General features: G+C 56.5%; 9 protein-coding genes across 9 annotated transcripts; 4 read left to right on the top strand and 5 right to left on the bottom strand.

Moving 5' to 3' along the window:
- Window positions 1–802: 802 nt before the first annotated feature.
- IUM83_04294 (Signal recognition particle subunit) lies at window positions 803–2,177 on the top strand (the record flags this gene model as incomplete). Its single annotated transcript, XM_067928358.1, has 3 exons — window positions 803–1,408; window positions 1,481–2,072; window positions 2,143–2,177. The coding sequence occupies 3 exons, from the start codon at window positions 803–805 to the stop codon at window positions 2,175–2,177; spliced, it is 1,233 nt and encodes a 410-aa protein (XP_067792737.1).
- Window positions 2,178–3,136: 959 nt separating this feature from the next.
- On the bottom strand, window positions 3,137–4,474 carry IUM83_04293 (uncharacterized protein; the record flags this gene model as incomplete). The annotated part of the gene is made up of 4 exons (XM_067928357.1): window positions 3,137–3,237; window positions 3,433–4,017; window positions 4,100–4,296; window positions 4,362–4,474. 4 exons carry the CDS (start codon window positions 4,472–4,474, stop codon window positions 3,137–3,139), a joined length of 996 nt encoding a protein of 331 aa, XP_067792738.1.
- Window positions 4,475–4,685: 211 nt separating this feature from the next.
- IUM83_04292 (Methylenetetrahydrofolate reductase) lies at window positions 4,686–6,461 on the top strand (the record flags this gene model as incomplete). The annotated part of the gene is made up of 1 exon (XM_067928356.1): window positions 4,686–6,461. The coding sequence occupies one exon, from the start codon at window positions 4,686–4,688 to the stop codon at window positions 6,459–6,461; it is 1,776 nt and encodes a 591-aa protein (XP_067792741.1).
- A 333-nt stretch (window positions 6,462–6,794) lies between these two features.
- On the top strand, window positions 6,795–8,237 carry IUM83_04291 (Mitogen-activated protein Kinase organizer; the record flags this gene model as incomplete). The annotated part of the gene is made up of 8 exons (XM_067928355.1): window positions 6,795–6,879; window positions 6,961–7,108; window positions 7,183–7,288; window positions 7,371–7,456; window positions 7,529–7,621; window positions 7,685–7,752; window positions 7,818–7,926; window positions 7,997–8,237. 8 exons carry the CDS (start codon window positions 6,795–6,797, stop codon window positions 8,235–8,237), a joined length of 936 nt encoding a protein of 311 aa, XP_067792870.1.
- Window positions 8,238–8,375: 138 nt separating this feature from the next.
- On the bottom strand, window positions 8,376–9,194 carry IUM83_04290 (uncharacterized protein; the record flags this gene model as incomplete). Its single annotated transcript, XM_067928354.1, has 1 exon — window positions 8,376–9,194. The coding sequence occupies one exon, from the start codon at window positions 9,192–9,194 to the stop codon at window positions 8,376–8,378; it is 819 nt and encodes a 272-aa protein (XP_067792653.1).
- Window positions 9,195–9,752: 558 nt separating this feature from the next.
- IUM83_04289 (argininosuccinate synthase) lies at window positions 9,753–11,018 on the bottom strand (the record flags this gene model as incomplete). The annotated part of the gene is made up of 1 exon (XM_067928353.1): window positions 9,753–11,018. One exon carries the CDS (start codon window positions 11,016–11,018, stop codon window positions 9,753–9,755), a length of 1,266 nt encoding a protein of 421 aa, XP_067792567.1.
- Window positions 11,019–12,309: 1,291 nt separating this feature from the next.
- Window positions 12,310–13,562, bottom strand: IUM83_04288 (S-(hydroxymethyl)glutathione dehydrogenase/class III alcohol dehydrogenase; the record flags this gene model as incomplete). The annotated part of the gene is made up of 2 exons (XM_067928352.1): window positions 12,310–12,354; window positions 12,441–13,562. The coding sequence occupies 2 exons, from the start codon at window positions 13,560–13,562 to the stop codon at window positions 12,310–12,312; spliced, it is 1,167 nt and encodes a 388-aa protein (XP_067792566.1).
- Window positions 13,563–15,502: 1,940 nt separating this feature from the next.
- On the bottom strand, window positions 15,503–16,276 carry IUM83_04287 (Zinc ion binding protein; the record flags this gene model as incomplete). The annotated part of the gene is made up of 1 exon (XM_067928351.1): window positions 15,503–16,276. One exon carries the CDS (start codon window positions 16,274–16,276, stop codon window positions 15,503–15,505), a length of 774 nt encoding a protein of 257 aa, XP_067792799.1.
- A 3,857-nt stretch (window positions 16,277–20,133) lies between these two features.
- On the top strand, window positions 20,134–21,933 carry IUM83_04286 (Carbonic anhydrase; the record flags this gene model as incomplete). The annotated part of the gene is made up of 1 exon (XM_067928350.1): window positions 20,134–21,933. One exon carries the CDS (start codon window positions 20,134–20,136, stop codon window positions 21,931–21,933), a length of 1,800 nt encoding a protein of 599 aa, XP_067792721.1.
- Between the last annotated feature and the right edge of the window lie 2,392 nt (window positions 21,934–24,325).

The raw sequence follows: 24,325 nt of genomic DNA, 5'->3' as shown, positions 1-24,325 counted from the left end.
ACAGAGAGAAGACCGTGGGTGTGGCATCTGCCATCCCTCTCGCGACGCTCTCGCGACACTCGTCAATTGTCACACTTGGATGCTGTACGGGTGTCTGATCAACAACTGGTTCCCTGTATTTGGGGTCTTTCTATTTGGTGACGGCGCCGCGGCCGTCTTCCTTGCTGTTTTCTGGACGTACTCAAGTCAAAGGCGATCCGTGGAGCGCGTTCTAGCGGTGACGACTGTAGTCTTGGTCGTTGTCAGCGTATACACGGTCCTCGGAGGACTAGGCTACACAGGCCAAACACAAAGCAGCGCAGGATCGGTCATGGGGATCCTGGCGGACCTGTCCGCTGTCTTTCAATACGGGGCGCCGATGGAGAAGCTGTTCCACGTGCTCAAGTTCAAGTCCGGTGTGTTCATCAACGCGCACATGGTGATGGCGAGCCTCGTGAACAACTGTATGTGGTTCGCCTACGGCATCCTGACGGACAACTGGTTCATCGTAGCGCCCAACATTCTGTTCGTCACGCTCAACTCGTTCACCCTTATCCTGTACGCAGTGTTCAACCCGAGAACGCACCCTCTTCCGGACGACTTTCAGCTCCCTGGCCAGCACGATATCGAGGCAACCTTGCCGGTTTATCTGGAGCCCACGTCAAAAACCATCAGCAATGGCGCGTCGTGGTCGCTGCTAACCAGTCCCAAACGAGCAAGCGAAACTTCAACGTGACGACCACCGGAAGCAGCGAAATATATTGTGTGTCCCACACCACGACCTTTCATCAAAACCCGAAAAGATACCATTCCCCCCGTCACCATGACGCTACTGCATTTAGTTCTGTTGCTTGTACATCTCCTCGTTTACCTCGCTAGCAGCTGGTCCCAGCACTGCACGCAGCTGCGGGTCCCTCCTGCCAATGTGGAGTACGCGTTGTTGCACATTGACGCGTTCAACCCGGTCGAGGACATGGCCAGCTCGGCCTGCGAGTCCTTCGGAGTGCCCCAGTACAAGTGCGGGGGCGTCAAGAAGGAGGTTCTGGAGACGATGCAAGAGATGGCGCGACTGGCGATACGCGAGGCTGTTGTGAACGTGTCGCTGGACCGCTCGCTGGCCTACGACGTCCTGATGTTCGACGATGCAACGCAGCAGGACGTGAAAGCCCCCGAGCCGATTGTGGTGTACCCGGAGCAGCCGCTGGCCGAGACTCTGCTAGAATATTGTACACGCTACAAGCTGGATAACCAGACCTGTGAGAATGCTGCAGTTGGTATCGGGGATTTGGTGGCGAGGGATTGGGGCTGTGACGATCCGGTGGAGACCGAAGCTAGCGAAGGGAAGAGGTTCGTGGAGATACCGATCCTTGTGGACCAGCAGGAATTTCAGCTTCAGGTGGATATGCAGAGTGATGGGACGACTGACGCGGTGAGGTTTTGTGTGGAGAAAAAGATTGATACAGCAAATTGCATTGCCCTGTTTCACATTGTTGGAGAGCAGATGGCGTTGTTGCAAGCAAAACGCCCTGGAAACAATGAAAATGAAGATGAAGATGAAGACGAAGACGAGAAAGACGATGACTGGGGGGAAAGTGCCGGTGTACGAAGAAGGCTAAAGGTTTACAGCCCGATTGATACGCGCTTGTACCCGGTGTCAGAGCGCATCTACATCAAAGTGGACTGGGAGCGAGACCCGGACGAGGAAATTGAACCAGAGGAGATTTGCCTCTATACGTTAGTTTCCACCGCGCCATTGAAGTGTGTTATGGTGCCGCAAACGGACTCCCTATACGTTAATCCGTCTACGGGAGAAGGCTATCACATCATTTACTTCGCCGACAAGAGTGGCGAGGAAATTTTGGCCGCAAAAATGTTTCAACTCGTGATCCCTAAAGCAGAACTCGTGGAGATATATACGTCAGACGTGAAGCCAGACAGCAGTGATGACGATAACGAGTATATGATAGCGAAAATTCGTACCACGCTATTTGATCCTCTTGACCCGGCATATCGCGTCTGTATCATCCTCGACGACTCCTTCGATTGCTTGGACCCCGAGTGGATGGCTATTGATGATCGCGAGTTTCGGCATGGTACGCAAACAGAGCCTCTGCACCAAAGCGTGACATTCAGATCCCCGCTGGACCATGTTGCGTTCGATAGTAACACTGGCCACGAAATCAGTGTTGTTCTTCTGACGAAAAACAACAAGGCTGTTTACCTGACGGACACAGTATCCTTCGACGCTGCGCTCTGGGTAAACCGTCCCGAGGTCATCTCAAGATTGCACGTGCTGGACCCGAGAGTGCACACACCTCAGCTGCCTCGGTCATGCCCAGACTTACTTATCGCGGCAAATTTACGCTGGATCTGCGAGCTTTGGCGCCACGAGTGGGGGATTTACTCGCAAAATGGTGAAGATGGTATCATACGCACAATTTTCCGCCACATCGGTACTAAACACAATGCGTACGTTGAGTTTGGCACCGAGAATGGCCAGGAATGCAATACGCGGCTCTTGCGAAAGGTTCATGGCTGGAAAGGACTGTTAATGGATTCAGGCTATGAGGACGAGAACATTGATCTGTACCGCGAATTTATCACCCGTGACAATCTCATGACGCTGCTCACTGAAAAGTACCAGCACCTCGTTCCCCGGGACCTTGATCTTTTATCAATTGACGTTGACTTCAATGATTTTTGGCTGCTGAGCTGTATAGACTTGACTCGCGTGGCGCCACGCGTAGTCATTGTGGAAGTAAATAGCCATATTCCGCCTAGTGAGGCTCGGTCGGTGCAATATGATGATACCGAGGATGGAAGTGGTGGCTGGGACGGCTTTTCGTCATACTTTGGCGGCAGTGTGGCGGCATTCCACCGTTGGGGTGTGCTCAACGGATACTCGTTGGTGTACTGCGAGTCACATGGTGTTAATTGCTTCCTCGTGCGCAATGATGCTTTGGGAGGAGTCAATGTGTCGTCAGTGCTTGGACCCCACCAGCTACAAGCCCCTCCAAATTTTTTCGGTCAAGGCTGGAATTACCCCGACACGTGGCAACCTCACCACATGTGGATATGGGTTTGAAAAGCCTAGGTATCGCACGTAACGTGTAATGAATGTGTAGTCATTGCGATGTAATGAACAACATATTGCTTTCTATATCTGTTTGGTCTTGATCATGACACTGGCGCAGCAGGTACTAGTCTCAATAACCCACTGGCCTCTTTCTGCAGCGTCAGTCTCATCTCCAAGGGCATCTGAATCAACAATGCGAAGGAAAACCTGCCGTTGATCCGTAATTGAACGCTCCACTACCGCTACAAGAGCGCCACAGCGGATACGTCCTACTGGTGGTGCCGCCAACTCCGGTTCCATGCGAACGGGGGCACCCGAATCTTGTACACACCGATACATCTCTGTTCTTGGCATAGATGAAGATGAAACCCACGGACCTTCGACCTCGTTCAGAACGGACTCGTTGTCGAGAGAGCGCTCGACAACCCAGGCAGGGCCATCGAAGTATCTATCGTGCAATCTCAGGAATACCACACCGTCTGCAGCTACAGTGGCCTCCACCACTTCAACCACGTCGCCGTATAGCACATAACCAAGCTCTGAAATCGTCAGGTCGGCACATTCTCGCACTTTGCAGCCCTCCACGACGCACCGGAAGAACCTGGGAGTCGTAGGATTCTCATCACCAGCGATAAATGGTCCTTCGTGATGTTCCAGCAGTATTTCGTTGCGAAGAGAGCGGCAGGGCACCCACGCCTCCTTGATGAGCCGTTCAACGCCGTCGTCCTCTTTACTGGTTGATTTCGCTTCATCACGGACGACGACACTGGGCAGATGAGGGCCCTCTAACCTCACCATGGGGTCTCCTTGTTCGTTGCAAATGGGAGCCGTAGCGCGGAACACGCGTCCCAGCGGTATACAGCCGAGCAAAGGAGACGCGATGTTATGCTTCACGCGCACCGACACGCCTCCGTTCTTGCCGCGATGGCACACGCGATAGTACCGGTCGAACGTCCACTTACCTGGGTGATCGCGACGAGTAAATCAACAATTAAACTAAACTTCAACAGGAACGTAATATGATATACTGCAAGTGAGACTCACTGGCGACGTGTCCAGGCGAGGCGGCAGCGAGGCGGTTGAGCTCCTGCACGCAGGCCGCGCACTTGCCCTCGAGCAGCTGCGCCTGGCGCTTAGAGAAGCTGGTCTTGGGCAGGCTCTGGAAGCACTGCACGCAGCGCTTGAGCCGCGGCTGGGCGTCGCCCTCCACCTTGGCCTTCTCCACGCAGGCCTTGCATTTCCTACACAACTCTCGTCGTCAGGTCCAATACGGGACAGCATCTTCCTCCTCTACGTCGCAACGTACGGGCTGGGCTTCAGTTGCTGGTGGCGCGAAAAGGCCTTCGCCGCCAGCGAGCGCCCACAGGCAACGCACACGCGCAGCTCCTGCTCGCCGCGGAGACCCTGCGCCCGGTGCATGCTCGTCCAGCAGTCGTGTCCGATGCGTGTCAAAAGCTGCTACAATAGTGTATGTACCATAAATACGGTACATGCACTGGTGGTCGCATAGCCGTGAGCGGCTCCCAGCCATCGGTCAGTCAAGTGAATGAAGGAGGTCAGTCCACAATATCCCCCCAGTCGGCCGGACCGCCGCACATACACAGCTAGTAACGTTAGTTAGGCACAGGAGATGAGGATCATCGACAAGATCAACGCGAGCGTGGAGCGCCAGGAGGTGTTCTACTCGTTCGAGTTCTTCCCGCCCAAGACGCCCGCGGGCGTGGACAACCTGTACGCGCGCATGGACCGCATGGCGGCGCTGGAGCCGCTCTTCTGCGATATGACGTGGGGCGCCGGCGGCTCGAGCGCGCAGCTCACGCTGGAGCTCAGCGCCAACGCGCAGAAGCTCAGCGGGCTGGAGATGCTCATGCACATGACGTGCACCAACATGGCCGAGGCCGACATCAGGAAGGCGCTGGACCAGGCCAGGGACGCCGGCATCCAGAACATCCTGGCGCTGCGCGGAGACCCCGTGCGCGGCGCCACGAGCTTCGACGAGTGCGACCGCGGCTTCTCGCACGCTGTGGACCTCGTGCGCTACGTGCGCGAGCACTACGGCGACCACTTCTGCATCGGCGTGGCCGGCTACCCCGAGGGCCACACGGAGAGCAGCGACAAGAAGGCGGACATCCAGTTCCTCAAGGAGAAGGTGGACGCCGGCGCGGACTTTGTCATCACGCAGCTCTTCTACGACGTGCAGGTGTTCGTGGAATTCGTCAAGGAGTGCCGCGCCGTGGGCATCACCGTGCCCATTATCCCGGGCATCATGCCCATCCAGAACTACGGCGGCTTCGAACGCATGACGTCGTTCTGCAACACGTTCGTGCCCGAGGAGGTGCGCAAGGCGCTCGAGCCCATCAAGGACAACGACGAGGCCGTCAAGGACTACGGCGTGCAGCTCGGCATCACGATGAGTCAGCAGCTGATCGACGCGGGCGTACCCGGCCTGCACTTCTACACGCTCAACCTGGAGCGCTCCGTGCGCCGCATCCTGGAAGGTCTGTCGTCGCTGTCCAGCCGCGTGCCGCGCCGTGAGCTGCCCTGGCAGACGTCCACGCTCTCCAAGCGTGCGGCCGAGACCGTGCGGCCGATCTACTGGTCCAACCGACCCAAGAGCTACGTCCACCGCACGGCCATGTGGGACGAGTACCCGAACGGCCGCTGGGGCAACAGCGAGAGCCCCGCCTTTGGAGAGCTCACCGAGTCGCACTTTGCGCCCTCGAGCACATCGACGCCCAACGAGCGGCGCGCCATGTGGGGCGAGGCACCCGCCGCCAAGGAAGACGTTCGCCGCACGTTCGTGCAGTACGTGCGTGGCGAGATCTCGAGCCTGCCGTGGTGTGACGCCGCGCTGCACGCCGAGACGTCGACCGTCCAGCAGGAGCTTGCTGCTGCCAATTCCGCCGGATTCCTGACTATCAACAGCCAGCCCCGCGTGAACGGTGCGCTGTCCGATGACCCGATGTTCGGCTGGGGTGGCCCAGGTGGCCGCGTGTACCAGAAGGCCTACGTGGAGTGCTTCGTGTCGCCCGAGAACATGAAGATCATTATTGAGAACGCCGCCAAGAAGCCGTCGGTGCAGTACCACGCCGTGAACCTGAACGGCCACTCGTACTCGAACGCCAGCAAGTCGGCTATTGCCGTGACGTGGGGGGTATTCCCCAACAAGGAGATCCTGCAGCCCACGATCGTGGACAGCAGCAGCTTCCTGGTGTGGAAGGACGAGGCGTTCGCGCTGTGGCTCAAGCTCTGGGCGTCGCTGTACGAGGACGGCAGCCAGTCGGCCAGGCTGCTGCGCGAGATCCACGACACGTACTTCCTGGTGAGCATCGTGGACAACGACTTCGTGAACGGCAACATCTGGGACCTGTTCGAGGCCCCGGTCTCCCCCGCCAACTCGCCGTAAGGATGAGAGAGGTAGGAAGGACTGTGGAGAGCAAGGCAAACAAGGAGGAGAGGAGGAAATTGTGGCTGTGCAGGCTGCGTGCTTGTGGCAATTCTACAGGAAGCCCGATCCCGTCCTCCCAGTCGCAGAGGCGGTTGATACAGAAGACCGCTTGGTGTCACTGGGACGATGGGAGAGCACGCAGCTCAAAGCCGCATTTTGCATTTTGAGCACGTTGCACTGGAACTAGAAACTATCAATCACACTGCAACTTTGCTGCTATCATTGTCACTCGTTTATCTTGAACAAACTATGCCATATTTTGGCAAAACCTAACTTGACAAGCTCACCAAAATGAAGGAGGAGATCGGCGTGCCGAGAGTCTGCGCGCGCGAGCTCCGTGGTCACCACGGACCCGTGAACGCCGTGCGCTTCAACTGTACGTCTTTGCTCTGTATTGCACGCTACATTTATGCCTCTACTGCCGGCTAAACGCTGATGGTTCGCTGGTGAATGGCAGCCACGGGCACGTACGTCATGACCTGTGGCCAGGACAAGACGGTGAAGCTCTGGAACCCGCACCGCGACGGCGTGGACAAGCCGAACGAGGCGCTGCTGATCAAGACGTACGAGGGTCGACACGGATACGATGTACAGGACGTTGCAATGTACGGGGAATGCACTCTTGAAAGGAAGTTGGTGGTGGGTTGTGACGAGTGGATGGGTGTGGTCCTTATCGCAGTGCGCACGACAACTCCAAGTTCGCCTCGTGTGGGCGAGACCGAGACGTCTTCATGTGGGACGTGCCGACTGCACAGGTTATTCGCAAGTTTGAAGGCCACGAGCATGTAAGGAAAAAGTTCTGAGAGTGATGGGGTGGGTGCGAGGATTAGAGCTGACGGCGGAAGCCTGCTTGTTCTGGTGCTGCAGAGTGTGAATTGCGTGCGCTACAATGCGGATTCGTCCGTACTGCTGAGTGGCTCATATGACAAAACGATCAGAGCTTGGGATATCAGGTAACGAGGCCTGGAAAGAGGGATCGTGAAGATATAATTCCTCAGCGGCGCTGTGATGTTTCCGTTTACTAGGGCCCGCAATGCGTACATGCCGATTCAAGTTCTGGACGACTTCAAGGACAGTGTCACGTCCATGGTAGTAACGGAGCACGAAATCATTGCGGGGTGAGCAAGATTTCGGGCTTGTCAACTGTAGAACGTGCTGATAAATTGCTATCCTTTCTGCAGATGCGTTGATGGTGTCATGCGGACGTACGATCTACGAGCGGGGCAGCTCTTCCGCGAACATATTGATGGTACGTGTGCCGACACACCTGCGTTTGACGCGGCCGTGCGGATGCTAACAGCTACAATTTTGCAGAGCCCGTGGTGTCTGTCGCGCACTCTCCTGATTCACGCTTCCTGCTTGCTGGATGTCTGGATGGATCCATCCGGCTAGTTGAGAAAACCAACGGAACAGAAGTGAAAAGGTGACATTGCGCAAAGTCGCTTTTATTGTGATTTGTGGTTCTCATATTCATTTTTTTTTCTCGTTTGCAGCTACCGGGGACACCGCGTGCAAGACTACAAAATCGAATGCGGGTTTTCCAGCGATGGAGCTTATGTGCTGAGCGGTTCCGAAGACGGGAAGGTCTACTGGTGGGATCTCGTTGACGCCAAGCAAATCCATTCACTGGCTGCACATAAGAAGCCCGTCCGAGCACTCGCATGCCATCCTGAGAGTAGCATGTTCGTCACGGGCTGCATCGACGGCTCTGCGAAAGTTTGGTCTCACAGCTGAGATACCTGGTCTCAAAGCGTGCGCTAAAAGCAAGCTCTCACTAAATGCAACTTGCACGATACAAGCAAACATTAAATATGGAGGCATCTAGGTAGCCCATAACACTATCTCAGTAAGCTCGCTACTAGCCGTTCGGATCTACGACAACGTGTAGCGCATGCCGCCGATCGTCATGAGCAGGTCGTTGGCACTGGCCTTCTCCTTCTTGTCCTTGGAGAAGATGGACGCAAACACTTGGCTCTTCTCCTTCGCCTTGGAGATGGACTCGTTGGCGTCCTTGGCGATCTTGACGAGCCTGGCGTCCCCCGTCTCACCCAGCTTGTCCGCCTTCCGCTTGCTCTTCTTGTCCTTGTGGTGCTTCTTGTGCTCGTGCTGTCCGTCCTCCTTCTCCTCCTTCTCCTTCTTCTTGCTCTTCTTGGCCCGCTTCTCCTCCGCCTTCAGCTCCAGCAGCGTCTTCTGCTTCTCCGCGTACTGCTCGTCCTCCAGAAGCAGCGTCACCACGTCCTGCTCCTCGAACGGCTTGCCGCACACGAGGCACTCGCACGTGGAAACAGCTTTAAGAGCACGCTCCGACAGCACGCAGCCGCACCGGAAGAGCACCACGAAGGGCTGCTTGCCGTTGAACTCGGCCATCGTCACGGGGCAGCACCAGAGCGCGTCCTGCTCGTCCGTCTCCCGCGTCGCCCTGACCGTCACCACGTCCTTGAGCGACGAGATGTGGCGGAACCGCTCGGGCATCGACTTGGCCAGCAGGTGCTCCAGAAGCGTCTGCTTGTTGAACAGGTTGCCCAGCCGACACGCCACCACGGGCTCGCGCAGCGGCTCCGACGACAGCGCGCACGTGCGCGCCTTCTCCAGGCGCAGCGCCTCCTGGTCCGCCTTCTCCCCGCGCGCCTTCACGTTCGCGTGCCGCATGAACTTGCGCTTGACGGCGATCACGCCGCCATCGTTCCCCATTTCGACTAGCCGAGCGCCGCCGGTACGTGTAAGTTTGTTGGAGCACTTCGCTCGCCGCTACTGGATTAGGCGTGGCTTCGATTCGATCGGGCGCGGTAAATACCGGTAATAAGGTAATTTGCCTTTGGCAGCTTTTTGGCCAATGGGAGACGCCTCCCTGTTCTCAAGATAATTTCGCCCAATGAAGGAGGTTAGTTCTTAATTTAGACCAATCGAAATTTTGAGTTATCTGTTACGGATGGGCCATGCTCAAATCACAAATATTTGGGCTGGACCAAATGCTCACGTACGTCAGATTGCCACCGCGTTCGTTTCGGCCGTCGCATGGGTTTCACGTACGTGCCGTGATTCAGCTGAGTGAATTTGCAACGGAAATTGCAAGACGAGAAGAGTTTAGACTGGCAGCTCCAGCGAGCGCTCTGATGAATGCATTTTTGTGTTTCCTTAACTTGGCGGCACTACTACTACTCTGCTGCAGGCTCTGCTGGCTTGGGCTCCCACTGCGTGCGCGGCTCCCCATGCTACTCATACATTAAGCAACCTCGATGCCGATCGAGCTTACTTCTTGGGCTGGGGGCGGCACCGCCAGGCCTTGAGGCGCGTGGCGTTGATGCGGATGAAGCCCTGGGCGTCGGCCGGGTTGTAGTCGAAGTTGGCGCCACCGCCCTCCTGGTCCATGGAGGCCAGGTCGGCGCTGTACAGAGCCTCGTCCGAGTAGCGGCCGATCACGGTCACGTTGCCCTTGTAGAGCTCCAGGTTGACGTAACCCGTCACGTTCTGCTGCGAGAAGTCCACGGCGTTGCGCACGAAGTCCATCTCGGGGGCGAACCAGAAGCCGTTGTAGCAGTACTCGGCGAACTTGGCCGACAGCGAGTCACGCACCTTCATGACCTCGCGGTCCATGCACAGGCCCTCCAGGTCGAGGTGGGCGTGGCGCAGGATGGTGCCGCCGGGGGTCTCGTAGCAGCCGCGCGACTTGATGCCGACGAAGCGGTTCTCGACGATGTCGATGCGGCCGATGCCGTGCTTGCCGGCCAGCTTGTTGAGCTCCAGGAACAGGTCCAGGGAGCCCGTGAGCTCCGGGGTCTTGGCCGTGAGGTTGGTCACGCCCACGGGGATGCCCTTCTCGAAGCGGATGCTGATCTGCTCAGCAGCGTCAGGGGCGTCCTTGGGGTCCACCGTCATCTTGAACATCTCGACCATGGGGGCGGTCATGGGGTCCTCGAGCATGCCGGCCTCGTAGCTCGTGTGGTACAGGTTCTCGTCCACGCTGTAGGGGGCCTTGGGCGTGGCGTCGATGGGGATGTTCTGCTCCTTGGCGTACTGGATGAGGTCGGCGCGGCCCTTGAACTTCTCGATGAACTCAGCGTCACGCCAGGGGGCGATCGTCTTGAGGTGGGCGTCCAGGGCCTGGGCGCACAGCTCGAAGCGCACCTGGTCGTTGCCCTTGCCCGTGGCGCCGTGGGCCACGTACTTGGCGCCCTCGGCCTGGGCGATCTCGACCTGCTTCTTGGCGATCACGGGGCGCGCCAGCGACGTGCCGAGCAGGTAGCGGGACTCGTAGATGGCGTTGGACTTGACGGCCTCGAAGATGTAGTTCTGGACGAAGTCCTCGCGCAGGTCCTCGATGTACACCTTCTTGGCGCCCAGCGACAGCGCCTTGGCGCGCACCTTCTCGTAGTCCTCGCCCTGCTGGCCCACGTTGGCGCAGTAGCAGATGACCTCGAAGCCCTTGTTGGTGAGCCACTTGAGGATGATGGACGTGTCCAGGCCGCCGCTGTAGGCGAGCACGACCTTGTCTCCGGGCTGGGCCTTGACGCTCATGGTTGTCGGGTGCTGGGGTGGCGGGTGTTTGGTCTTCTCGGCGAATTCCAGAATGAACGCGATCTTGCCCAAAGGGTCGGAGACGCACTCGCCGCCAGCAACGCACGCCTCTAAACAAATGTTTTGATCCCATCGTTTCAGGTTCTAAACACGATGATGTGAGGCGGCTCGGGTCAATTTATTATTGCAGGTGGCGCGTTTAACATCAATATTTTATTGGTGTGTATTGAATCGATATGATTGCATGTGACATATGTGTAGTTGAAATATAATAATATACAGGTACGACGTTGAAGCGCACAAATTTTGCGCGAGTTCTTGTGGCTCCGCGCATCAAATCTCGGCACGGCGCTCTGATCCCGGGCTGGGAGCCAGCCATCCCCGCCATTCCAGGGCGCTTTGCACGCCCGATTATCAGACAGAGAACTCTGGTGGTGACAGCGAGCAAGCATATCGGAGTTCGAGCTCCGTGGATCAAAAGGTCAGCGGCAATGCGCTGTACGTATTTGTGATGGGTGACCGAAATGCATTCAAGACGTCAGATTCGTGGTGCGCTGCTCGAATAAGGCCATGTTAATCATCTGAGTGCGAGGTGTAGCGAATTCAGAGTGTCGGACAAGTTGCCTGGTGTCCCTGACAACAGGCAGGTTTGTTCGTCCTGAATTGCCGCCGCGGCTGAAGTCGCGGCCTGCTGCTCTCTTCATGTGTTTTGTTCCGGGAGGTAAGCCGGGCCAGAAGATGGAGTTTGTTGGTGCTGATGAAACGATGCTCGGCAAGGCTGGCTTTGTCGGGTTGCGGGCTGTGCGCTGATCTGAAATCGAGGATGTTGCCAACCTGTTGTGTTCGGTGTCTTGGCAGACGAGAGATGGTGGTCTGGTTGTTTTAAGTTTATCGGATGACTGTGCATGAAAGGTAGTTTACTACGGTTCCGCATCGGAACTTGGGACCGTGACTTGGTCGGCGATAGCGATGTTTGCTGTCCAAATGCGTCGAGGCGATGCTTGTGGGTGTTGCAGGAATTGCTAGCTGTATGCAGTAGTAACTGAGGGTTGGGAATAATGTTGACAACCGCCCGATCTTGAAGCGTTGAGACAGCAATACATGTAAGCGTCGTACAGTGTATGTAGCTACAACGAAAACTACAAATTGGGGCTCGATCTTTTCGTGTTTCCGCTGTACGAGGGCGACCTCGCACCATCGCGTTAACCTCATAAAGCGCAACATGATCTGAGCTACTTACACATCTTCTCTACCTCGGTTGTTAAACCATCACGTGCACAGACATGACTCCTTACTCCTGGGGCACACCGTGGAAGTAGACGATCGCACGAATGCACTGGTATCACCACATCACCAAAAATACGAGCGTCAGTCTTATCATACACCACGCCCAGCAGCAGGAACAAGACCGGAGATACTTACGTCGCCCTGGTGCATCGCGTGGAACGCCTCGTTGATCTGGGGGAGTTCGAACTTGTGGGTGATGAATTCGTCCACCTTGATCTCCTTCTTCATGTACTTGTCCACAAGCGCGGGCACACCGTCGCGGCTCTTGAAGCCACCGAAGGCGCTGCCAGCCCAGCGACGGCCCGTCACGAGCTGGAACGGACGAGTGGCCAGCTCCACGCCCGAAGCGGCAACGCCGATGATGCACGACTCGCCCCAGCCCTTGTGGCAGCACTCAAGCGCAGCGCGCATGGTCTCAGGGCGACCGATACACTCGAACGTGTAGTCCAGGCCGCCGAAGCCCTCCTCCTCCGTCATCTCAATGAGCACCTCCTGGAGCGGACGGTCGGGGTAGTCCTTAGGGTTGACGAACTCGGTGGCGCCGAACTCCTTGGCGATCGGGAACTTCTTGGGGTTGATGTCGACGGCAATGATCCTGCGCGCGCCCACGGCCTTGGCGCCCATGATGACAGCCAGGCCCACGGCGCCCAGACCGAAGACGGCCACGGTCGAGTCCTTCTCCACCTTCATGGTGTTGACCACGGCGCCGTAGCCGGTGGTGATGCCGCAGCCCAGCAGGCAGACCTTGTCCATGGGGGCCGAGGCGTCGATCTTGGCCACCGAGATCTCGGGCAGCACCGTGTACTCGGAGAAGGTGGACGTGCCCATGAAGTGGAACAGCGTCTCGCCGTTGCGCTTGCACGTGAAGCGCGAGGTGCCGTCGGGCATGAGGCCCTTGCCCTGCGTGCTGCGGATGACGGAGCAGAGGTTCGTCTTGCTCGACTTGCAGAACTTACAGTTGCGGCACTGCGGCGTGTAGCACGGCACCACGTGGTCGCCCACCTTGACGCTGGTGACGTCGGGGCCCACGCTCTCCACGACGCCGGCGCCCTCGTGGCCCATGATCACGGGGAACAGGCCCTCGGGGTCGGCGCCCGAGCGCGTGTACTCGTCCGTGTGGCAGACGCCCGTGGCCACGATCTTTATGCGCACCTCGCCGGCGCGCGGCGGGGCCACGATCACGTCCTCCAGCACGTAGTCCGTCTTGGCAGCCCAGCACACGGCGGCCTTGCACTCGATCGGCTGCGGGGCGCTCATCGTCGTCTTCGGTTCGTTCCTGCTTGGGGTTGGCGGTCAATTGGGAAGTGTGTGGCCGAGATCCTGGTTTGACAAGGTTTAAGGATGTGCCACACCATTCGCACACACCTACGTTTAGAATCTAGGGTCGCGAAATATTCGCTCCAGAAGTATCCAAGCGTGCATAACACGTGGTGTCTGAATACGTAAGGCGTTCAAATGTCGCACAGATCTACTTTTGGTACACCCGTATTTTTGGCCAATTCGTCAAGCGTGTTGACTAAATCTCGTGCCCCCGTGCTTTGCAGGTTGCTGCCGACCAGACCAGCACTCACGACTTGTGAAAGCGCTTTTGCACACGCGGCGGCGCTGATACCCGGCAGGAGCTCGCTGCAATTGGGCAGCGGTTGTATGGGACACGGACTTGGCCTGATCAAGCTCGTCCATCGTGGGATATGTATTACGCGGAAATACCTTTTGATGACCACGAGGGGATGTTTCCGAGGTACCTGTCCGTACGTGGTTGTCCACCACCGGTTGGCGGCTTACCTACTTGACCGGTCTCGAGATCTCCGGCCGGCCCAGCGTTGCTGAATATTCACGTGCTCTAGGGCTTATCTGTGATTGCCTGCCTGGCTGGTGTGCTTTTCGTTGCTCTTCCATTGTTCCTGCTAGGACGCCGATGTATTCAAAGTGTTAGGGAGGGCAAGGGATACACAGTATAGTACAATATCAAGAGGAGCGATACCATGTAGCGTAGTGTGTACTCATTGCATCCATCATGATAGCCAAGAATTGCTACACCAAATGAGAGAAATCAAAATCAAATCAAAATGACCAAAATCAAAACAAGAGATACCAAGAAAAGGAGTATGGAGCAAGTCGTCGAAGCTACCAACACATCAAGGATAAGAACACGCGCGTCGAGATGATGAAGGCCCTCCGACGCGAATAGTGCCGCACCAACCAGGCTAGCGGCGGTTCTCACAATTTGAAGCATGTCTTCTCTCACTTTGACCTTGAAATGTGGCAGTGTACGTATAATACATCTACCAGGTCCAGATCTTGTCTCCAGGCGGCTTATACTTGACATGAGAAGAAGCTTAGATGATACCAGAGGCGCATGTCATGTTTTTGTAGATAGGTATCTTGCAGTACTCACCGGGTGTTCATTGAGCGATGGGTGCGATTCAGATCCCATGTCAACATCAGTTGGAATGATGCAGCGACAGCTACGACGGCGTCAGGACCTGTATCCATAGGATAACATCGACGCTGGCATTCAAACTCCAAAGTAGTAAACTTGATAGTTGAAGTATAAAACGATGAGTTCACACTCCATCAACATGTTACCGGGTACTTCTTGGCCGATGCCTGGCAGCTGCAGCAGCTAGTCCAGCGAGCGAGGGATGTCGCCGTGGAATTGAGTGCGTAGAATAGCGCCTTGGTCTTCTCCACCTGCACGTTGTTCTGCTTCTTGCCCAGCAAGTTGGTCTTGTTGCACCGATTCTATGACTTGTTGCCACCGCTGCTGGCAGTCAGGAAGTATTTTTTGCTATACGGTAATAAACAAGTTGCAAACGCAAGCGTTTTCTGTAAGCCAATGTTTGCGCGAAGTCTAACGTCTATTATATACTGGTCGCTTGAAGGTTCTGGGACCCCCTGACAGACGAAATACAGTTGTATGACGTTCAACACTTAAATCCATGTACTGTAGCTCTGTAGCCACCATCGCTACAAGTATGTGTGGCTGCGGATTTGTTCTACATGTTGAGAAGAAGACTAAAATCTGTCTTCCATCTTCAACCAATGAATCGAAGCACTTTCAGCACCCTACTCATTGTTGCGCGCACATACGCATGCCAACAACCTACGTGTTACTCGATTCGCTATCATATCGCCCCTAGGGGAAAGAGCAAAAAGTTGATGTTGCTCAACTTCCAAGTTGGCCAACCGCAGCGCTAGGGGAAATTGTGCATGAGCTTGGGGCCACGGTGTGGCATCTCCGGCAGGAAGTCAGGATAGCCGTCACGTTTCTCGCGAATGAACTCGTGGTGATCGCGCCACAGCATGGCGTTCTGCAGAACCCACAACTTGACTTGGTTCACATCGCCAGGCTCGTAGTGCGGTGGCTTGGGCGCTTGGACGATTGGCGTCGGGTCCAACAGCGCGTGCCAGAAGTGCTGGTTCTGGAAGTGTGACAGCGCGAACGCCTCGTGCATCTGACTCTCGAGATTCTTGTGGAGCTTCTTGAGCTCCGCGAGGCTGCGCGTGTGGCCGTTTGGCGCCAGAAACGCCCCCAGCGAGTCGGTCACGCCTGCAGGGAGCGACGCTCGGTCCGCCAGCTCGTGCGCATTGATGGCGTCCTTGACGGCCTTGGCCAGCGTCAATTTAATATATACAAGGGCGCTCGAGAAGAACACGTTGCGGTCTTTTTGCATGGAGCTCGGGATCGGCTCCGTCATGTCGGCGTCGCGTACGTTCAGGAAGGGTAGGTCCATGTTGCCCCAGTCATAGTGCAGGTCCGCGCCGCTCGTCACGTACCACTTGATGAAGTCGTAGGCCTCCTGGTACCGATCTAACAGCAGCAGGAGCGTCGGGATGACCTCGCGGATGCCGAGGTTGTCGGAGCGGCATAACCGCATGCAGTCCTGGGCCTCGTCCAGCGCCGCCTCGATCGCCGGGCGCGAGGCGATGGTGGACAGCGCGCGGATCACCTCCAGCTTGGCGCGCATGTACGGGCGTGTGCTCTGGATCCCCCAGAAGTGGCCAACGTGCGTCTCGAAGGCGTTAGCGGGCGTCCAGTCGCCCTCAGCGGCGCTGCGGACCTTGGCGGCCTCCTCCGCCACGCGGTCGCGCATCTTCTTGACGCGCTTGCACGTGGACTTGTGCGAGGCGAAATGCTCGCCCTGGTGCTCGCGCCCGCAGTACAGCACCGCCTGGCAGCGCGAGCACTTGAACAACGAGTCGGGCGACACGCCCGCGCGCGGGCCGCACATCTGGCACGTCGACGGGGGTGGCAACGGCATCTTAGATGGCTTCGTGCCAGAAGTGAGCAATCGAATGGATCTGTAATCCGATCTTGAAGTTGAGGTCATTCTTGTGATTTTTCCATAGTGATTAATAATGACTCATGACTCATTATAACGGGTTTTTGCCGCTGTTAAAAGGGTATGGCTCCAGTCTTGGCTGTACAAGGAACTATCGTACATGTAAACTTCAGACAAACCCGTTCCCCAAGTGTGTCTAATGCCGCTTCGGCAAGCAATACCTCTTGCTGCTAGGACATAGCAGTGTCAGGTGGCCTCGGAGTGCGGTGTCGTCTCGATTTTGGCGGAACTGGCTGCCCGTTCACCCGTACGTGATCGGTTTTTGTTGCCTGAAGGGTGGTGTAATTTTGACGGTTGGTATTGGATGTTGAAGTCGGCATGGCGAACGCTGATACTGTACCACACTTGGCACGACAATGATGTGTCCACTCATGGCTCGCTGGAACTGTACTTATCAGTTGGAGGATACTGTACATGTAGCGACGACAAGGGTGGCTCCACGCTAAGGTAGGTGTGAAGATTGTGCGTAGAACACAGGCTTTGCTAGAGCCGTTTGAATTTGAAATAATAGGCGCGCGCAGCAAACCATCAGGCTAAGTTTGACGCCCACTGGCTTGTCTCCCAGCGGCCATCAATTGGTCGAGGTTGCAGTAGCGCTTAGGCATCGAAGGCCAAGGCCTGCCGCAGGTGGATTCCATGGTCCACAGCAGGAAATTTGTGGTGTGGTGATGGCCTCGGGCTCGAGCGGGTATCGACGGTTGATATGTCGAGCACGGGCCGCCACCGCATCACCACGTGCGTGTGTGAATGGCGGCCTGACTCGTTGTAGTGTCTCCGAACTGTGTGCCTGCATTAGGAGTCTGCATCACCCCTACACAGCTCGCCTAGGTTCAGGCTTCTACAAGTAGCGTCTAATAATAGTAGATGCCACCTACGGGCTAAAGTTCGCATTGCTGTCATGTCATCCCTGACCTCTTCGAGGGCTAAAATTGTTTCTTGTCTCTTCCTCTTTCGGTGTAAAATTCTCAACGAATCTTAGCGTGCACAATTCTTGAAGCTCGAACAACGTGGACGCACTCGTCAGTGTTCGCGCACGCACCACCGCTCGCGCTTTTGGATGGCTGCCGTGTCGCTTGGCCAGAGGAAGACTGACACTGAACGCGTCCATGTGCCATAGAGGGCGTCGGAAGGTCTCCCTTGCTGCACAGTAAAGGTGGCCCTCTCTGGGTCCTCGTCTGTCCACATGCCAACGTGCTCGGCAGCCGGGCTATCACACCGAATTACGACACCGAAAGAATTGTCACCAGCGTTTGCGTGTGCTCTACCGTAGATAAAGGCGCGCCAGCGTGGTCTTATTCAATATCGTGTGAACACTTGCGTGTGATGAGAATGTCTACGAGTGGAGCGCTACGGAGCGAGTCCTACCTGCCTGGACACTGAGATCGGCAAAGCTCGCTGATAATGGGGCTGTTGTGCTGGAAGTGCCGATTTGTGGCGGAGAGGTTTGGTCGCTCGAAAGCCGAGGAACAATCAACTGTTCACAGAGACGTTTTGGCCATGTGGTTGCGCGCTCCCCTACCGCCGCTGCTCATTACGTCCGGATAACGTAAGTGCCCGCGTACCTCGAAAGCATTGCGCGACCGGCGCTATTGTTGTACCTGTGCTAACTTTCAGGACGATTTGCGTCATTTCGGAGGTTAAGTTCAACTAATATATTTGAACGCACCCATACTCACATTGACAGCAGTGCGGCTGGCCGTCGCTAAGACTTGAACGGAATCGAATTCGTTTATTGACGATAACAATGACAGGTACAGTACTCGCAACGCTGCAGACCCTACCCCGCGTGCTAACTCGGCGCCCCTCAATTCGCTTGTCTGCGCTACTTCCTCGTTTGCGAGCGACGACGAGCTCTTCCGTCTCGTGCGCTGTGCAGCTGGGGACCCCACGCGGCGGTGTGTGGCTCACAGGAGGCCGAATACCAGAGCCTTTGCGGTGCCGCTTGTCGTTTTACAGAGCCGGGATCGGCCGTCCAAAGCCGGGGTTCAAAGTTGCGATTACGGTTCTCTAGCGGACGCAGCTGGTTGCAAACGCCAAGGTGGACACAAATGAAATTCCCATCAGAGAGAGCTCGCTTGCACCGTCTAATGATGGAGAGCTCTTGCTTCAAATGACGTCGGTGCCTGCCTGCGCACCGAAAGCTCCAACGCGAAAGCGCATCGAAGACTGCGATCGCAAATGAACGCATCGCGCTTGCTTGTCAGACGCAGCGGCGAGCGTGGTCGTGTACCCACCACCGACAGCGTAGCGCTTCGTTTTCGATCACGTGGCGAAAGGTGGGAGTGGTGAGGTAGACCAAAACTGCAACTTCGACCCATAAGTGACGCCACGATCGACGCAGTATGAAGTAAAATATGCGATATACACTGACCAGTAGATGAGTAGGTTAATACTTCAGCAGACCGCGTCGGTACAGTAGCGTCACGGTGTCTTCATTTGTCCGTTGGAACCTGGTTTCGCAGCGCGAGACCGTCCCCCATCTGGTGCCTTTCTAGTCAATTTCGATGTCGCCACTGCAAAAGACCAAGCATGAAGCCGGGGCGTGTACGTGCCTGCCAGCAGGTGGCCGGCGCCGCGGTCCTATCCTGCGCTTGCTCCGGGCGCTGCCGGTCCTTTCCGTCCCACCCGACCGAGGATCGGGGCGTCCGTCCGACCGTCTGCTACCCAGCAGGTTGCAGTCAGCTGGCTAGCAGGTCGAACGAACTGCTTCCGATGCCCCGGCCGCAGTGACCGGCACCGGGCGGCGGGTGCATCGGCTCCGGCTCGTCCGGCATTGCATGTCCCCCAAGGGACTCGATGCTCGCGCGCCGTGGCGAGGTCCCACCACCGCGACGCGCCTCGACTCAATGCGACGTGACCCACACACGCTTTCTCCAAGGACAGCCACTTTGCAACAGCCGCGATCGAGTGGGACGGGCCAGCGCCAGGTCTCGCGGCCAGCGGCAACAGCAGCAACAGCAGCGAGCAAAGCGAGCAGGACCCCGTTTCGCGAGCGTCGTCGTACATGTTCACACACAACACAATCGGCGGCATCAGCAAATCGCGTCTAAAGCAGGCACGATTGTGTGGCTTCTCCTTTAACCCCGCGAGCAAAGGAAACTCCACTGCCCAGCGCCAACGCCAGAAGGGGAAAGGAAGGCAAGACCACAAAAACGAGGAGTTAATCCTGGACCTTCTCGTGGCTTGTACTGTATCGCCTGATACTGCCGAATTGAGCCAGCAGCAGCCACCCCTGAGCGAGCTCCTCCCCCCTTTGCCCACTTGAGTCTCAGTCGCGAATTCATCCATTACTGCTTACTCAGCCCGCGCCGCCAACTCGGTGGACGACCGTCTCGACCAGCGGCCTACATATTCTTCCAACCGCCGGCCTACCAACTGCCAGCCTTCGCTGCACAGCAACAGCTCAGCCCGTCCACGGCGCAGGGTTTATGATTTGTGAAGCGCGAGCATCAGTCTTTGAGTCAGTCTTCAAGAATTCGAGAATGCAGCCAAGTGGTGGGCCCCAGCAGCAGTCCACCTACGACTACGAATACAGCGACCAGTACAGCCAGCAGCAGCAGCAGCAGCAGCAGCCCGAGCGCCCCGCGATCCCGAGCATGCGGCCGACGCTCGAGGCTCCTGCCTTCTACCACCCGTCGCCGCTGCACCAGCAGTTCACGCCGCAACAGCAGACGTACTACCAACCGAGCCGCACGCCCGTGGCCATCTCTCAGTTCCCGTACGCTGAGTCCCCGCTCGAGCACAAGCCCATCGCGGCCTACCAGCAGCAGCAGCAGCAGCAGTCAGATTACCGCATTCAGGCCACCCCTGAGACTCGCCCCGAGCCCCCCATGCCCATGGAACGCATGTGTGATGTCTGTCAGTACCCCGACCCTGTCCTCGTAGCTCCTAACTGTAATCACATCTTTCACTCGCGCTGCGTCCACGTGTGGCCGCTGGACGCCTGTCCGGCCTGCGCCACGCCCATGGACCAGGTAGCCATCTCTCCGGCCGTCAACATGATGGTCCGACCCGAGCCCCGCAGCGGAAAGTGGACTCGACCCGAAGAGAAGTTCATCGACGGTATTCTCTGCGAGTTCGACCGCCAGGCGTTGCCCCTGGCCCACGGTACTCCGATCCGTCTCGTGCTAGCTAAGATGCTAAACTGCTCGACCATGAGACTCTCCAAGAAGTTCCAGAAGAATGCGCTGGGCAAGCGTACATTCCGGGTGACCAAGCCTGCTAAGGGGGAGAAGGCGCTGCAATTTGATCAGATGGACCACGCGCGCAGGCAACGCGAGTTGTCGCAACTGGAGCAGATTTTCCGACAGGAGCTCGTGGACCAGTTCCGGCGCGAGAACAACACGGACGAAGGCGCGCTGGTCGAGACGCAGAACCTGCGTCTGGCAGTACAGCAATTCTGGGTGAGCAACTTTCTGAAGTTCGCAGTGCTTGTCGGCCAGCCGGTGATGGGACTCGACGTCTCCGACGCCAAAAAACGCAAACGCGCGATGCAGCTACTCCGCAACGGGCAGTTCGACGAGCTGCTGGCGTGGAATCACCACCCGTCGCCGGCTAACACGGCCAGCGTGACCCCGATGCCGCCCAGCACTGCTGTCTCGGCGTCGTGGAGCGCTGGTGCTGCTGTGTTTTCATCGTCTGTGCTGGGGCAAAACCAGCACGATAGTGGACCGTCTATTCCAGCTCTATTGCAACAAGTGCAACCGGAGCAGTCATTGCGTCCTGTCAAGAAGATGCGCACGCCCGAGGCGAGCGCGGACGTCAGTCGCTTTGGATTGCATCCGATGGACCAATCTCAGTACCCACAATATGGACGCCTCTCCCCGCCGGCGTCATCAGCCACCGCATTCGATTACAGCCAGCAGCAGCAGCAGCAGCACCAGCAGCAGCAGTATCCACAGCAATATCAGGCCGAGTCGTTCCTGCGCCCGTCAAGCCTGTCGCCATATTCGGACGTCAGGTCGGATAAGCCCATGGGATACGCGAACGTGGTGCAGCATCAACAGCAGCAACAACAGCAGCAGCAAGTGCTGCCGGGCATTGGCGCACACGACGGAGCGGTCCACGAGCACAGGAGTGGATTTACACCGGCAGCCTATCCACGAGCCGGAGATGGTTATCACGCTAGCGGCACGGGCCAGGCGGCTCCGTGGGATGATCTGTTGGAGAACATGTCGGCTTCCGAGGCAAACGCTGGCGCCGGATCGCAAGTGGTCTCCACCAGCCAAGCTCAGAACGGCGACGCGACCATGCAGAACTGGTCCAACATGCACATGATGTGAAGAAGCCCCCCGTGTAGACCAAGTGCCAAACCGAGTTTTTGGTGTTAGTGAGCGGCGCGAAAGAAAGCGCCGATAGGTGTGAGTATGTGTGTGTACCGTGTTGAAGACTAAAATGCAGTCGTAATAAAGTGGAAATGCAAGGTTTCAGCCTGCTTTTTATCGCTCGCGTCAAAGCCTCCGCGTTCATCCGTTCGTCATCCGACTTGAGGTGCACCTCCATAGAATTTTTGAGCCTCTAGAGAGCGAAAGAAAACAAAGGCAAGAATAAGATGTCAGAAGTGAGAGGCCAAAAAGTTGCCTTGAAGTTCCCAAAGGGAAGTATGGTGCCTGTAGGCACCATACTAGAGTATGTTTTGTTGTGTGCATTGAAGACATGTGCGTACTTCGTGTTTGCGATTAGAGTACGGGCTTCAGCGTCTGGATGACCATGTTACACGGTAGCACAGGCGCGGCTTACCGTTCGAATCCTCGCTAAATAGAGGCTCTTTGTTAAACTTTTTTTACGAAAGATTGTTAAACTGCTTTTTTTTTTAAGGAAGAGTGCTCTTCTTTGAAAAGTCATGCTTCATGCAATGTCGTTGCACGGCTTGCTCAGGCAGGCTAACATGAACGGGGCGTGAGGATACCTTGGTCCGCCTGATCATGTGTGTGCACTACTACCAGTGCGAGCTTCCACTCGATTCCGAGTTACTGGTGCAGACACAAAGCGGCGCGATGGAAGCGCTTGCAAGCGAGAATTCCAGCTCGAGTTGCCGCTGACACGTTGCCGTTGGCTCGTTCGTGGACGTGGGCGTGCTCGACGATACTGCAAGCGTCGTACCGCTGCGGACGCTACCTCGCCGGGTCTGTGCTCCTCCCCCGCTTGCCGCTGTTGCCTTGCCTGCCGGGTCCGCGGAGGCTGCTCGCGCGGCGGCGAGCAGTCGGAACTCGAAGTTCGCAAGTGCGTGGGCCAAATGCACTACCCAGAAACGAAATTCACTGCGCGCAAACTTGTATACAGCATCAGACAGAATGCAACTGCCAGTGCAAATCATCGCAGGTCCCAAACCAGATCAAAATTGAGCCAATCACCGAATGGTATTTTGTCGTTTTTAGCCAATCAAATACATATATTAGGACCAAAATTCTGAGGCTGACAGTCAGTAAAATGGAGGCAGCCGTAGACGACGACGACCAGTCAAGCGCGCGTCCGCAGAACACTTCTGTAGCGGTTGCTGGGGATGGCCAACAGAAGAAAAGGAGAAAGCACTACTCAATTAAGGTCAAGCGTGAAGTGCTGCGTGCAACTCAGGGCCTCAGCCAGCGCGATGCTTCTCGGCAGCAAGGGGTTCCACGCTGGACGCTCGTCGATTGGCGACGAGCGCAGGAGCGTATTTCTAGCCATTCCGGCAGCGAAAAGCGTCTCTTCCGCGTGCCTGGCCGCCCCGAAATTGTACCCTTTGGCACAGAGCTGGTCACGTACATGAAGGACACGCGCAGGGAGGGCGGCGTGTTGACTTCGAAGGTCATGGCTACATTCGTGCGCGACCAGCACCCACGTTGGCTCGCCAGCTACATTGAGTTCAAAAAGGACACAGCCACAGCACACGATTCGCTGCTCCGACTCCTCAGGCGCTTCGCTTATCGACATGGGTTCATGCAGCGCACGACAAGCGGACTGAAGGTACAGGCGCTATTTAACAGTTGTAGCACACCTAAACTGTCCTTATCGCTCGAATTCTGTATTTTAACTGTTCTATAACTGTATGTGGTGGTGTTACGCTGTGTAAATGTTGCGATGTTGCTGTAGGAAAAGCTAGAAGATCTCGTTGCAGTGCGTGACGAGTTCGCTAAACTTTCAGTGAGAAGTATGGGTCATTTGATGCGGTTCACATCTACAACGCTGATGAAACCGGCATCTACTTTGACACCCCTCCCTCTAAAATGCTGTCTGAGAGGGGAAAGCCCGCCTCAATAACGGCTGAGCAGAAGCACTCGGCGCGCCTCACAGCCGTTTGCGCGATTCGAGCCGACAGTTTGAAGTTGCCATTACTCTTTATTGTGCGAGGTGAACAAGGGGGCACTATCGAGAGGGATGAGCTCCCGACTTATCCAAAAGGTAACATAAAGTGGTACGCACAGTGTACTTTTACTAACGAAAAAATTGTATGTAGGTCATGTTTATACTGTACAGACTAAAGCTTGGATGGATTCACGTGTGTGGGAGTTCTACCTACGCTCCCTGCTTGCCCATCATATCACGCAAGGCTCTGTCCTGCTTGTAGACAATCTTGACTGTCATGTTTCGGCGGCTTCTGAGGCTATTGTGCGCAGTGATCTCGACAGCACGCTGCACGCGCTACCTAAAAACGCTACTTCTGTCTGTCAACCTTTAGATGCAGGAATAATGGGC

This window comes from Phytophthora cinnamomi (genome assembly GCF_018691715.1).
Source record: "Phytophthora cinnamomi strain GKB4 chromosome Unknown Contig33, whole genome shotgun sequence".
NCBI classification, from domain to species: domain Eukaryota; phylum Oomycota; class Peronosporomycetes; order Peronosporales; family Peronosporaceae; genus Phytophthora; species Phytophthora cinnamomi.
Note: the sequence above shows the minus strand (reverse complement) of the source record. Positions and strands in the feature narration are given on the sequence as shown.